Source organism: Grampus griseus (assembly GCF_964374135.1).
Source record: "Grampus griseus genome assembly, chromosome: 8".
In the NCBI taxonomy this organism is placed as follows: Eukaryota; Metazoa; Chordata; class Mammalia; order Artiodactyla; family Delphinidae; genus Grampus; species Grampus griseus.
The window spans coordinates 62,150,628-62,161,833 of NC_139002.1; the positions used below are offsets into that span (position 1 = coordinate 62,150,628).

Consider the following 11,206-nt stretch of genomic DNA (forward strand, 5'->3'; position numbering starts at 1 on the left):
CCATTACTCCCCCTGCAATACTCATGGACTTTCAGGCACAAGGATTCTCCCATCCCAGCTAGGGTTGTGACCTGGATTATCCATCCAAAACAGTCAAAGGTTATAACACTGCAAGTCAAAGGTTATAACACTGCAATCCTCCCAGCCCTGCACCACTCCTACACATACCTGGATGGATCTATGCCACTGAGACACCCCCCATATCTCTCCCTTTGTCCTTCTCCTATCAGGACTGATGCCCCCATGAGCCCTAAAGCTTTGACCCCACAGGATGGCAGAAGCTCCACAGTCCAACTCCCCCTTCTCACGCCCAACCTTCTTCATTCCTTCATTCTTCTGGCATTCCAGAGTTCGGGGTTGCCCAGGCCTGTTTGACACTGGTCTTTGGGCCCATGTATCTGCTTTCCCTGCTGGGCAATGGAGCACTGCTGGCAGTGGTGGAGATAGACTCTACACTGCACAAGCCCATGTTTCTGCTCCTGGCCACCCTGGCAGCCACAGACCTCGGTTTAGCCACATCTATAGCTCCAGGGCTGTTGGCTGTGCTGTGGCTTGGGCCCCAGCCTGTGCCATACGTTGCCTGTCTGGTCCAGATGTTGTTTGTTCATGCACCAATGGCCATGGAATCTTGTGTACTGTTGGCCATGGCCTGTGATCGTGCTGTGGCAGTAGGGCATCCACTGCACTACCCCGTCCTAGTCACCAAAGCCCGCGTGGGCTATGCAGCCCTGGCACTGGCACTGAAAGCTGTGGCAGTTGTTGTGCCTTTCCCTCTGCTGGTTGCACAATTTGGGCACTTCCGAGCCAAGACCACAGACCACGCCTACTGTGCACACGTGGCGGTGGTGGAGCTGGTCGGGGGTAACACTCTGGCCAGCAACTTGTATGGGCTGGCGCTTCCATCGGCCGTGTCAGCTGTATAGATATTCTAGGCATCACAGGCTCTTATGGGCTCATTGCCCACGCTGCGCTGCGGCTGCCTACCTGGGAAGCCCGTGCCAAGGCCTTTGGTACATGGAGTTCCCACATCTGTGTCATTCTAGCCTTCTACGTGCCTGGTCTTTTCTCATATCTCACACGCCTCTTTGGTCATCACACCATCCCAAAGCCCATGCACATCCTTCTAACAACTATTTGCTGCTACCATCTGCCCTCAACCCGCTCATCTACGGGGCCCGCACCAAGCAGATCAGCGACCAGCTCCTAGAAACCTTTGCATTCAGAAAAAGCCAGTTCTAATAGGCAGTGAAAACAACGGAGGCTGGGGGTGGAAGTGGGGGGACATTCAGAGGAGTCTGGGGTCTGGAGGTATGGATTATGTCATCTTCGTCCCATGGTCTGCCTATGACTGTGATAATCACTCAACAGATACTTGCTGTGAAGGCTCTACTGTGTGTACCACTGGCATATGTAGACTGGCCTAGCCATGCATTCTGCCTGGGAGGAGGCAGGAGACAGGCTACCACATGTTACCATGCAGAGAAAATAAGAAAAGGGACCAGTGAATTATCATGGGATCACAGTACACACAATTTAACTTAAAGAAGACTACCCTCCTCCTCCTCCCCCTACTCTGCCCCATCATTTTAACCTAAGTCTGCCCCTGTTCCCACACAAAAGCTCCTCTACAGATCCTGGACCCGGGAGCCTGGGAAGACTGACACTGCCTCTGGAGGCAAGTGCTTGGGTACCTGTCTGGGATCACAGCCCTCTATGCCTGGAGCCAGATGCTGTTTTCAGTCTGTCCTTAGGGAAGGAGCTAAACAGGCTTATTCTCCACCTTCTGAGAATCTGGATAATGTGCCCTGGAGTCCCAGGGCACATTTAGATCAGTCTAAAGACCCTGATCCTTAAGACATATTCAGTTCAGAGAATCTTCTTGGTCTCATGTGTAATCACTATTCCTGCTACCCTCACTGCGCTGCCCAAGTCTCGGGAGTTAGTGGCTACAATGTCTCTCCCTGGGCCTGCAGCTTCAGGGTCCAGGGGTCCAACTGAAAGAAATTTTGATATCCCAGAAAATCGTTGTATTTAATATTTCACCTGTTTGCCTGAGGTCGAGGCATTATGGTCTCTTACCAGTCTGCCCTTTTGTGCATCCTGAGCCAGAATGTAGAATTCTCAAAAAAAATCATCAAATAGAACCCCCATTTGTTCTGGCCAACATCACGAGTAGCACACGATGCTGGTGCAATATGATGAAATAGGAATATTTCACACTGTTGTGGCTTCCAGAGAACAGAGATATTAAACAGGAAGCGTCGTGGTATTGCCCAACATGGGATTCACTTTCTGCTAAAAGACTCCACACTGCAAGGACATTGCACAAAAAAATCTTTCATGCCAGCATAAAATCCAGAATGAGAATATTCTCAGACAAAAGGCAGGGAGTCACTGTTATGAGGTCAGAGAAAGCTATGGGCTGCACAGGCAGACCCAAGCTCTCTGGGAAAACTATCATAACCGTGGGTATTAGGGTTAGCCATTAAGACCTGAAGCCCAGTACAATCTGGACCACTCAGACGGCTGGACCAAGCACCATGGGATATCACACAGGAGGGCTGCAGATCCGAAAAAGCAAGTGATGCCATCTCCACAGCCACATGGGGTCTCACCAGGTCCTCATTAACAAGGAACTAAAGAGACAGCCCAGGAGCTCAGTGTGATTTTCAGAGGTGGTAATGCTGAAGCCAAGTGGATGAGGAGGAAATCTACGGTTCTCCTCAACCCAAGTGTGGGCTCAGTCATTCTCAAGGCTAATCTTTTTTCACGAAGTTCTAAGTTAAAAAGCCCTCCAGGCAATGATTTTACAGATAATTGTGACAAAATTCTAATCCTAATGGGTCATGAGTCTTTAAGATGTACACATCCTTCTCTTAGTGATTCCTCCTCAATAAATCTATCCTGACAAAATAGAGATGTGAACAAAGATGTACGCAGTAAGATACTTATTACAACATTATTATAAAGAAATATAAAGAAATGCGTGACAGTCATGTGTCACACACACCATTTTTTGTCTTTCACCTCTGGTACGTGAAAAGGGAAATCATGTGCAGCCGATGTTCAAAAGCAGTGAGTTGTCTCCCTCCCACCACAGGAAGCCTCTCTGCTAAGGCACCTTCACTCCATGGTTGTGCACAACTCCCAAGGCAGCTGAGTCCAAAGCTGTACCTTGTTCACTGCTAAGCCAAAAGTCCACCCACGCAGACATTTACCTTTTGTTTTGGATTGAGATCACATACATACCTTAGCATGCAGTGTGTTCAGAAGGCTTTTCCGGCACGCTTACTCCTCACTACCACCTGAGAACAATTATAAGCCCATAATCCCTTACCTATAATTACAAAATAAAACATCTCTGAAGAAACAATAGTTTTTTCATAACTTTAACCCAAAATCTGGCCTGACCCGTCATGATCATATTTATACTATTTAACTCACTTAGTATGAATATTCATACATTTAGCTACAGAAATATTGATGGGTTTGATGACAGGGCACCGCCCTCAATCTCACTGGGGTATTGCTTTATATATTATAAGGGCACAATATTCCCTTTCTAAAATCTGAAAAATTCTGAATTCCAAAACACATCCATCCCAAAAGGTTTCAAATAAGCGATTAGGGACCTATAGGATTATCCCTGTAGCCTGAGAGAAGTGAAGAGACTTGTTAGGGCTCTTGATCACTCTGAGGTCTTTGCTATCCAAACTATTCTGTACTGCCCTGGAGGCTCTTGCAGAGAGCAGCATGTTCTCCGGATAACAGCCCCTACCTGTTTGTTTCCCTGTGCTCTCCACTCTGGTCACTCCTCAGATATGCTGATAAGCTGTGCCTTTTTTCCCAGGGAGACGCCAGAACGTGTTACCATGGTGGCAAAACCCATGAACAGGATATGGCCCAAAGAGCCCAGGCCTTGGGCTCATCAGCTCCACCTAGAACTCAGCTGTCATGTGCTTTCCTTCATCAAATTTCAGTCTCAGACTCTGTGAGCTGAAAGGAAAGATGGACTTACTTAGAGAAGGGCAGTGTGGAATTTAGGGATCCTAGAGAATCATGGTATTCAGACCACAAAAGACAGAAGACAGAGGTATGGGCTTCTGGTCGAGGAGTTCAACAGTACCCAATTTCCCCTCCAAGCTCCCTCTATGAACAAAAATCTGAAAGAGAGCCTCATCTGATTTCACCAACAACTCATCATCCTTGCACCCCTATTTCAACCACCCCCTTCTCATTCTGGACCCCCTTCAGGATACAGATGTGCATCACTCTCTGCCTCTGTCTCTCAACAGCTCTCAACGTCTCTGTCCCTCTGCATCTGTCTCCTTGCACTGTTGGTCAGTTTTGCCCCACGTCTGTGTCTCTTGTCCTTGTCTCTGTCTACCTCACTCAGAATTCCTTTCTGAGGGAACAGAGGTGCCAGTTGTACTTTACCAGGTGACCTCTCCTTGTCAACAATAACAAAAAATGTGCTAAAGGGGCAGTAGGAGGAAGAGACTTGGTTTCACGTAACAGGAAGCTTGGGGTTTCCGGTTTGGTCTGTTGCAGCTCTTCTCTCATCCTGCCCATTTCCTTGTCACCACATCAGGTTGTACTTCCACCTGGCACACACCCCTCCCACCACACTCAGGAGAGCAGAAGGAACGTGTTGATCTCTCCCTTCACCAAAAGGAACTACTAGTTAATGGTTAAAGCTGGAATCAGGCAGACGCAGATTTGAATCCCAGATCCTCCATTAACTCACTGTATGCCTTGCACTAGTTTATTTAACCTCTCTGAGCCTGTTAATTCACTTGTAAAATGGGGAAATGATAGTTCCTATTTCAAGAAGTTACTAAAAGGATTAACTAAGATAATGCATTCAAAGTGTTTGGAATAGCCCCTAACACATTCAATTTCAACAAATATTTGAATATTAATTCCTCTCCTGGAGCACAGGCCCATGCTCACTTGCCAAACCTTTGCTCAAAGACCTGATACCCAAACTCTAGCTCTCTAGGAAGACCGGCCCTTTCCTGGGGCCAGTCACCTCTCCTTGAAGAAACTTTTCTTGGTAACACTCTCTCCCACCACGGTAGGACCCTTCCCAGTGCTTCATGCTCATGTCACCTCAGACAATGGTCACTTTGTGGGATAACTCCACATGCTGGGCAAGGATAGGGGAGGATGCTCCCCACACACAAGGAGTCTTCGTGGGCACACAGGAGTGTAGTGGGAAAGCAGCTACTAGAAGGACTCTCTAGAGTGGTTCTTCTCCAAGGAAAACCCACTCTTCTTCTCCAGCAAAACACCAGGTTGAGATCTCTGGATGGAGACGCAAGTGAAAGCCACACATAGATTAGGGCCATAAAGGAAGAGTACCCACTAGATACAAAGCAGCCTTGGAAAGGAAGTAGAGGATGAAGAAAAATTTCCTTAAATTTAGCTGGGTAATTTTGGCTTCCTGAAAGTTCTCTCCAGTTACTAAGGCAACATTATCCCAATTCGATTCTTATCCTCCACATTGTCACCACTCAGCATGGCACCCTCCTACACACACCTGGTTCTCACTGCAACTGTAACCCACTCATTAATAATGAGTTTCAACCTAGGCTGCACATGAGAATTGCCTGGGGAGCTTTTAGAAATCCTGATGCCCAGGCATACTACAGACCAATTAAACCAGAATTTCTGGGAGTAGGACCCAAGTACCAGTAATTTTTAAAGCTTCCAGGTAATTCCAAAGTATGGCCGAGGTTGAGCGCCACTGCTTTGTTCTCAGTTTAAGTCCTGATCTATGCTTCTCCCATGTCCTTCAGGACCCCAATCCAACCTCACAAAGAAGTCATCTGCAACTGACAAGATAGCATAGCAAATTGCTTTAAGGAGGAAAGGCCCGATACTGTTTCCTTAAAGAACTCAAAGAACTACACACACACACACACACACACACACACACACACACACACACACACACACACACACACACACACACACACACATATACACACATATACACACATATACAAACACACCCTAATGGAAACCTGCATCTACCTCCCCTAAAGCAGGAGAATGAATAGGTGACTAAAGAGTATGGACTCAGGTGGTGGGTACAGTGAGGCTATGAAAGCGACTGCCCTCTCCCCACCCAAGGCCCCAACACCCGGCAGGACCTCTATGACCTCATGCTGTAGTATGTCAGAGTCCAAGGCCTGGGGCCTCACCTCTATGGGCAGCTTGGGGTTTCTGCAGCAGCTACTGCCCTGCCTAACCCCTCCCACACTCCATCATGTTGGTTGGTACCCCTCACCTGCTGACACTGGATGAAGCTGATGCTACCTGGACCCTCATCAAAGATAAGGTAGGTAAGTAAAGAGGGCTAAAGAGGAAGTAACAAAGTGGGACCTAGATGGGTCTGAGCAGTTTATAAGTTGGAAGGAGTTGGAAGCCTAAAGACAATAATAACTAACATTTACTCAGTGCTGGCTTATGTGTGAGGCACTGCATTAAGTGCTTTGCACAGAGTGTCCAATTTAATTACAATTGCAAAAACAGTAAGAAAGGTTCCTTGAAAGACAATGGATAGGGAGCTATGAGAGCAGAAAAGAGAAGCGCTAAGTCAGGGGTAGACTTAGGAGGTCAGGAAGGCTTCCTGGAGTGAGTACATTCCAGCTTGGCATATAGGAGTTATTCACATGGAGGGAAGAGGAATACCTGGCACATAAAAGGTGCTTAATAAACACCTAATGAGCAAGGGGTGGGGGTGTGTGTGTGAGTGAACAGTGTACTAGTTAAAGGCAGAATATATGCAAAAGCCAAGAGAGAAAGAAAGAAAAATGTAAATTAGTGAACTACAAATGGTCCTCTAGAACAGGGTTCAAAGAATTAGTGGTGAAAATGCGGAAGAAGAGGTATAGGGGCTGACGGTGAAAGGCCTTTTACGTTTTCTAAAGAACCTGAACTTTACCTTTGACCTCTTCACAGATATTCCCTCCAGCTTAACTTCCACAGAATGAGAAATTTGGGTTTTGAGCCAAATATACAGATTTCCAGGAGCAGGCAGATCTCAGCTCTGAGTTGCTGGTGTCCAGAAAATCCCACAAAATCTAGATGGACACTAATTTCTGATATTAGAGAATTTAGGGATCGGGTTCTGGTCAGCCTATCTGAAGGAGAGTGAATTTAAAGCATTTGCAGAAAGCAGCCCACCAAGTTTAAAACAATCATCTTAAAGCAGTAACTACCAAACTCAAAGCAGCCTTAATGGCACGTAGCTCCCATCTGCAATGGAGTAGCAGCTCACCACAAAGGTCAGCTTCCCAAGGAAGCAGAAAGAGAAGAGCCAAGGTCCTCCCAAGAATGAGAGCAACTAGTTTCAGCAGCGTTAGAGGTTGGTCCTGGACTAGATCAATCAGAATTAGGGTGAAGTAAATGGGGTCTTTAACTATTAAAAAGCTACACCATCTCTGAGTATCAGAAAAACTCCCTGTCCTATTTAAATGGAAAATTGCCAGGAAAGTCAGGGTAGGGACATTCAGGATAAATCACTGGTAGTATGTGACAAGTTCAAGAAGTAGGATACCTTTGAGTAACCTGGTTTCCTCTTCCAGAACTGCTGATTTACTGGGCACTTTGTAGAAAAACAGAATGTGGCTCAAGGGCTCCCTATTCAGAATTCAAACCCGCCAAGGTACCTCCAGGAAGATAATCTTCCACCATGACTTTCCTGGGCTGCCCCGGGGAGAGCTGAATTTGCAGGCCTCTAAGTCCTCAGAAATTCTACCCAGAAGTGCAGTGGAAGCAGGTCATGGTCTCAAATGGTGACCATGAACACGTTCACCCTAGCATAGTGTTGAGTGCTTTATTTTTCCTGCTTTAGGATAACCACTGGGGCCCTCAGGGTAAGAATAAGGGCCTAATAAACTTCCATGGCAAATTCATGTCTGTATTCTGAAAGAGAGTTTCCAGCTTAATCACCTTTTAGCAGAAATTTAGACCATAAGAAACATCACACTCCTGTTAGAGGGACCTCTCCTGGAGACGTTCCAATTCGTCTCATTTGTACAGAATCCTAGGCACCAAAGGAGCAGCTAGGCTGGGATTCTGAGGTTATATTTGATGATTATGCTTTCACTGTCATGAGGCAGAGCATTCTATACAAAAATGGTAACCCACCATTGCTCTGCTCTCACCCCTGGAAATCCAACTGTTCTTCTCAGGGTCCTGTTCTTCAGACCTATGCCCCCACCCAAAAGTTAAATGCCCCATACCTTAGTGAAACAAAGGAGAAGGAATGATAGGAAATTCTTCCATGCAGATCAACAAAGAGCACCAGTTATTTCCTTGGCTAGGTGACAAGACAGTAGTGACAAGCTATCTCAGCTTGTGTAAAGTCCAGACACAACTAGCTACGCCCACCTTACGCTGGGGGGCAGCACTTCCAAAACAGCTTTACGTAGCAAAAAGCAGATCAACCTTAAGGGACCATTGGTGAATTCTACAAGAAAGCCAGTAAAGTGGGCAATGCCATCAGCAGGGGCACAGACACATGGGATTGGGGGTCTGGCGGAGGGAAGTAGAGCACACAGCATTTTAAGAATAGGACTCTAACGTGAAAGGGGCCCAAAGAGGGAACTGTGTATGCTCCTTAGCAGAACACAGAGCCAGAAGTCTCAACCAACAATATCTTGGATGAGTCAAGATCATACCTAAGTACAATTACTAGACAGGATCTTACAGGGCTTCCCAGTTGGTCATGAAATTAAATTTTCCAGAACTGGGTTACCCAGCACAAAAAGGCCAGAAGGACAAAACCAAGAGGAACTGTAATCTGTGAAAGCCTACTGGAACTAGCATTACAAAGATGAGGCCTCAAATCCCTAAAAGAACTATCCTCTGAAGCTCGGGCAGAAGGTGTATACTAAGATGTTATAGACGCGGTGTGGACTTCCAAACCTATTTCTGTGTAACCACTCTTGGTTAATGACATCACCCATGTAACCCTAATCCTTGAGGATGCCTTTTCCCACACCCCTTAAGTGACCGAGTTCTACTAATTCTATAACCTAAATACCTTCCCCCATTATTTTAGTTCAGGGCCTCACCATGTCTTGCCTGGAATTTTACAATACTCTTAACTGACTTTTTCTCTATTTTATGCCTTCCTATTCAAAATTAACTTTCTAAAATGCCTATCTGAATTGTGCCCCTCCTAACCAGAATCCTTCAAGTGGCTTCCCACTGTCCTCAGGATAAAAGTCCCATCACTTAGCACACACACAAGGCCTTGAATAATCAAGCTCCTGTGTGCTTGTCCCTCTCCACACCCTACACTTAAGTAATATGAAAGTATACTTCCCTGACTATGCCCCTCTTAGTTTGTAAGTTCAAGTTTTTTCACTGGCTGTTCCCTCTGCCTGGATTGACCATTCTCCTACCTGGCTAATTCCTTCAAAGTTAAAGCATTACCACCTAGAAACTATCCTTGATCCTCTTCTATCAAAGACAAAGGCTGTTAAATCACATCTCATCTGCTCCACAGCTTGCTCTCTGAGCTATATCAGGACAAGAACAAAGTCTCATTTTGTAATGCATTCCCAGTATCTAGCAGAGTCTGGCACATAGTAGAGATTCAGGTTTTGCTAGAGGGAACTGGGAGACAAGCAGGAAGCACAACAGTTTGAGCACAGTGTGCAGTGACAGTGGGAGGGTCAAGCTACAGTAGGCTACCAGATAACTCCTAACTCTGACCCTAACTCAGTCCCTGACCTATAAACTGGCCACCTGCAGGTTACAGAGGAGCGCTTTGGGCCCAATGTAGTGGCAGTACCTTTCCTGTCGGATGCAGCCTGCTTTGACCTACTGGGTGTGCTAGTGAAACAGTCCCGCCCAGTCCACACCCGCCTGGTTCTGCCAGGTCGGCAGGGCCGGCGGGCACTACAACCAGTGGGGCCACTACCGAACCTCCTGGAGCAGGCAGGCTCTGAAGGTGCCTTTGCCCACTGCACTAGAGAATACTCACCAAATGGCCGGGCAGAGACAGCCTATGAAGAAATGCGACTGTTGGATGGGCAGCCCTGCCGGATCCGCTTACATATGGGTGGCCTGCGCAAGAAGGTGGCCTTCCTGCTGCTGCCACCAGGGCAGGTGAGCTTACAGCAGACTCTTCCCTGGCTCCGAAGCACCCACAGCATCTACGTCATCTACCAGGTCTTCTCCTGTTCCTGGCTACAGCTGGGGCTGCTGCCTACAGCCCGGAAGCCCCAACTGCTCTGGTTACAGCGGTCACTGCCTATTGCCTTCTCCTGCCTCAAGTTTTCACTGCAGCCCAAGGGAGTGCTGGGACCACAGAAGCCCCTGATCAAAGACCCACTGCCCCATGGGGCCAGTTGGGTCAGACCTGACCTCAGCATCATGCCACCTCCAGCCCCCATGTCAGCCCCTGCTGATGTCCCCGAAGCTGCTGATGTGCTCTCACCTGGCCCAGCCCCACCTTCACCACCTCCCCAGGAAGGGCCAGAGGGCAGACCACCCAGATTCTCCTACAAGGGCCGAAACCCCTTCCGAAGGGGGCCCCAGATGCTGTCAGGTACTGCTAGGGGAAATGAAGATGAGAGGGATGGGATAAGGTAGAGGGAAAGGGCGTGGGGTGTAGAGCCCAGGAGTGTGTGGGGCACCCATAACTCCACATTGGACCCTGGTGAGGGGGATGGAGTGAGGGAGCCAGGGGAGGGCGAGATGGAAGCGTGGTCCTGGTGAGGGGGTGGGTACAGCACAGAAGACCAGAGGGAGGGACCAGGGCGGCAGAAAGACAAGGGCATGAGTCAAGCTGTGGCTATCCTCAACCCTGGCAGAGAACTGGCTCTTCAGCCCCCGAAGCCCCGCACCAGGAGCCCAGGGTGGGGGCCCTGGGGACCCCGAGTGGCACTCCATGTCCCTGCCCCTGCTGCAGGGTCTGTCCTCGGAGTTCGACAGCGACGACGAATGAAGCTGAGGCGAGAGATACAGGGGGCCAGGCCCCCAAGATCTGACAAAGGGATACTGGCCCCCAATAAACATCAGCTGCTGCTCCCCCAAACCATCCTGGGCCCATGGTGCTTCTTCCTGTAGGAGTGTGGAGGAGGAAAGTCCCAACGTTTTTCCCCAGGCTTCATGTCCCCTCACCCTCTAAAGGCATAAGAAGTACCTCAAAACCTTGGCATCGTGTCCTCGCCAGACAGAA

General features: G+C 48.1%; 2 protein-coding genes across 2 annotated transcripts; both read left to right on the forward strand.

The window, feature by feature from the left end:
* Positions 1-271: 271 nt before the first annotated feature.
* Positions 272-1,239, forward strand: OR52W1 (olfactory receptor family 52 subfamily W member 1; the record flags this gene model as incomplete). The annotated part of the gene is given in 4 exon segments (XM_082661195.1): positions 272-325; positions 327-917; positions 920-1,124; positions 1,127-1,239. Coding segments are annotated over 4 exon segments (963 nt in total).
* A 5,035-nt stretch (positions 1,240-6,274) lies between these two features.
* LOC309826863 (uncharacterized protein C11orf42) lies at positions 6,275-11,094 on the forward strand (the record flags this gene model as incomplete). Its single annotated transcript, XM_082661255.1, has 3 exons — positions 6,275-6,346; positions 9,775-10,573; positions 10,937-11,094. 3 exons carry the CDS (start codon positions 6,275-6,277, stop codon positions 11,092-11,094), a joined length of 1,029 nt encoding a protein of 342 aa, XP_082517381.1.
* Between the last annotated feature and the right edge of the window lie 112 nt (positions 11,095-11,206).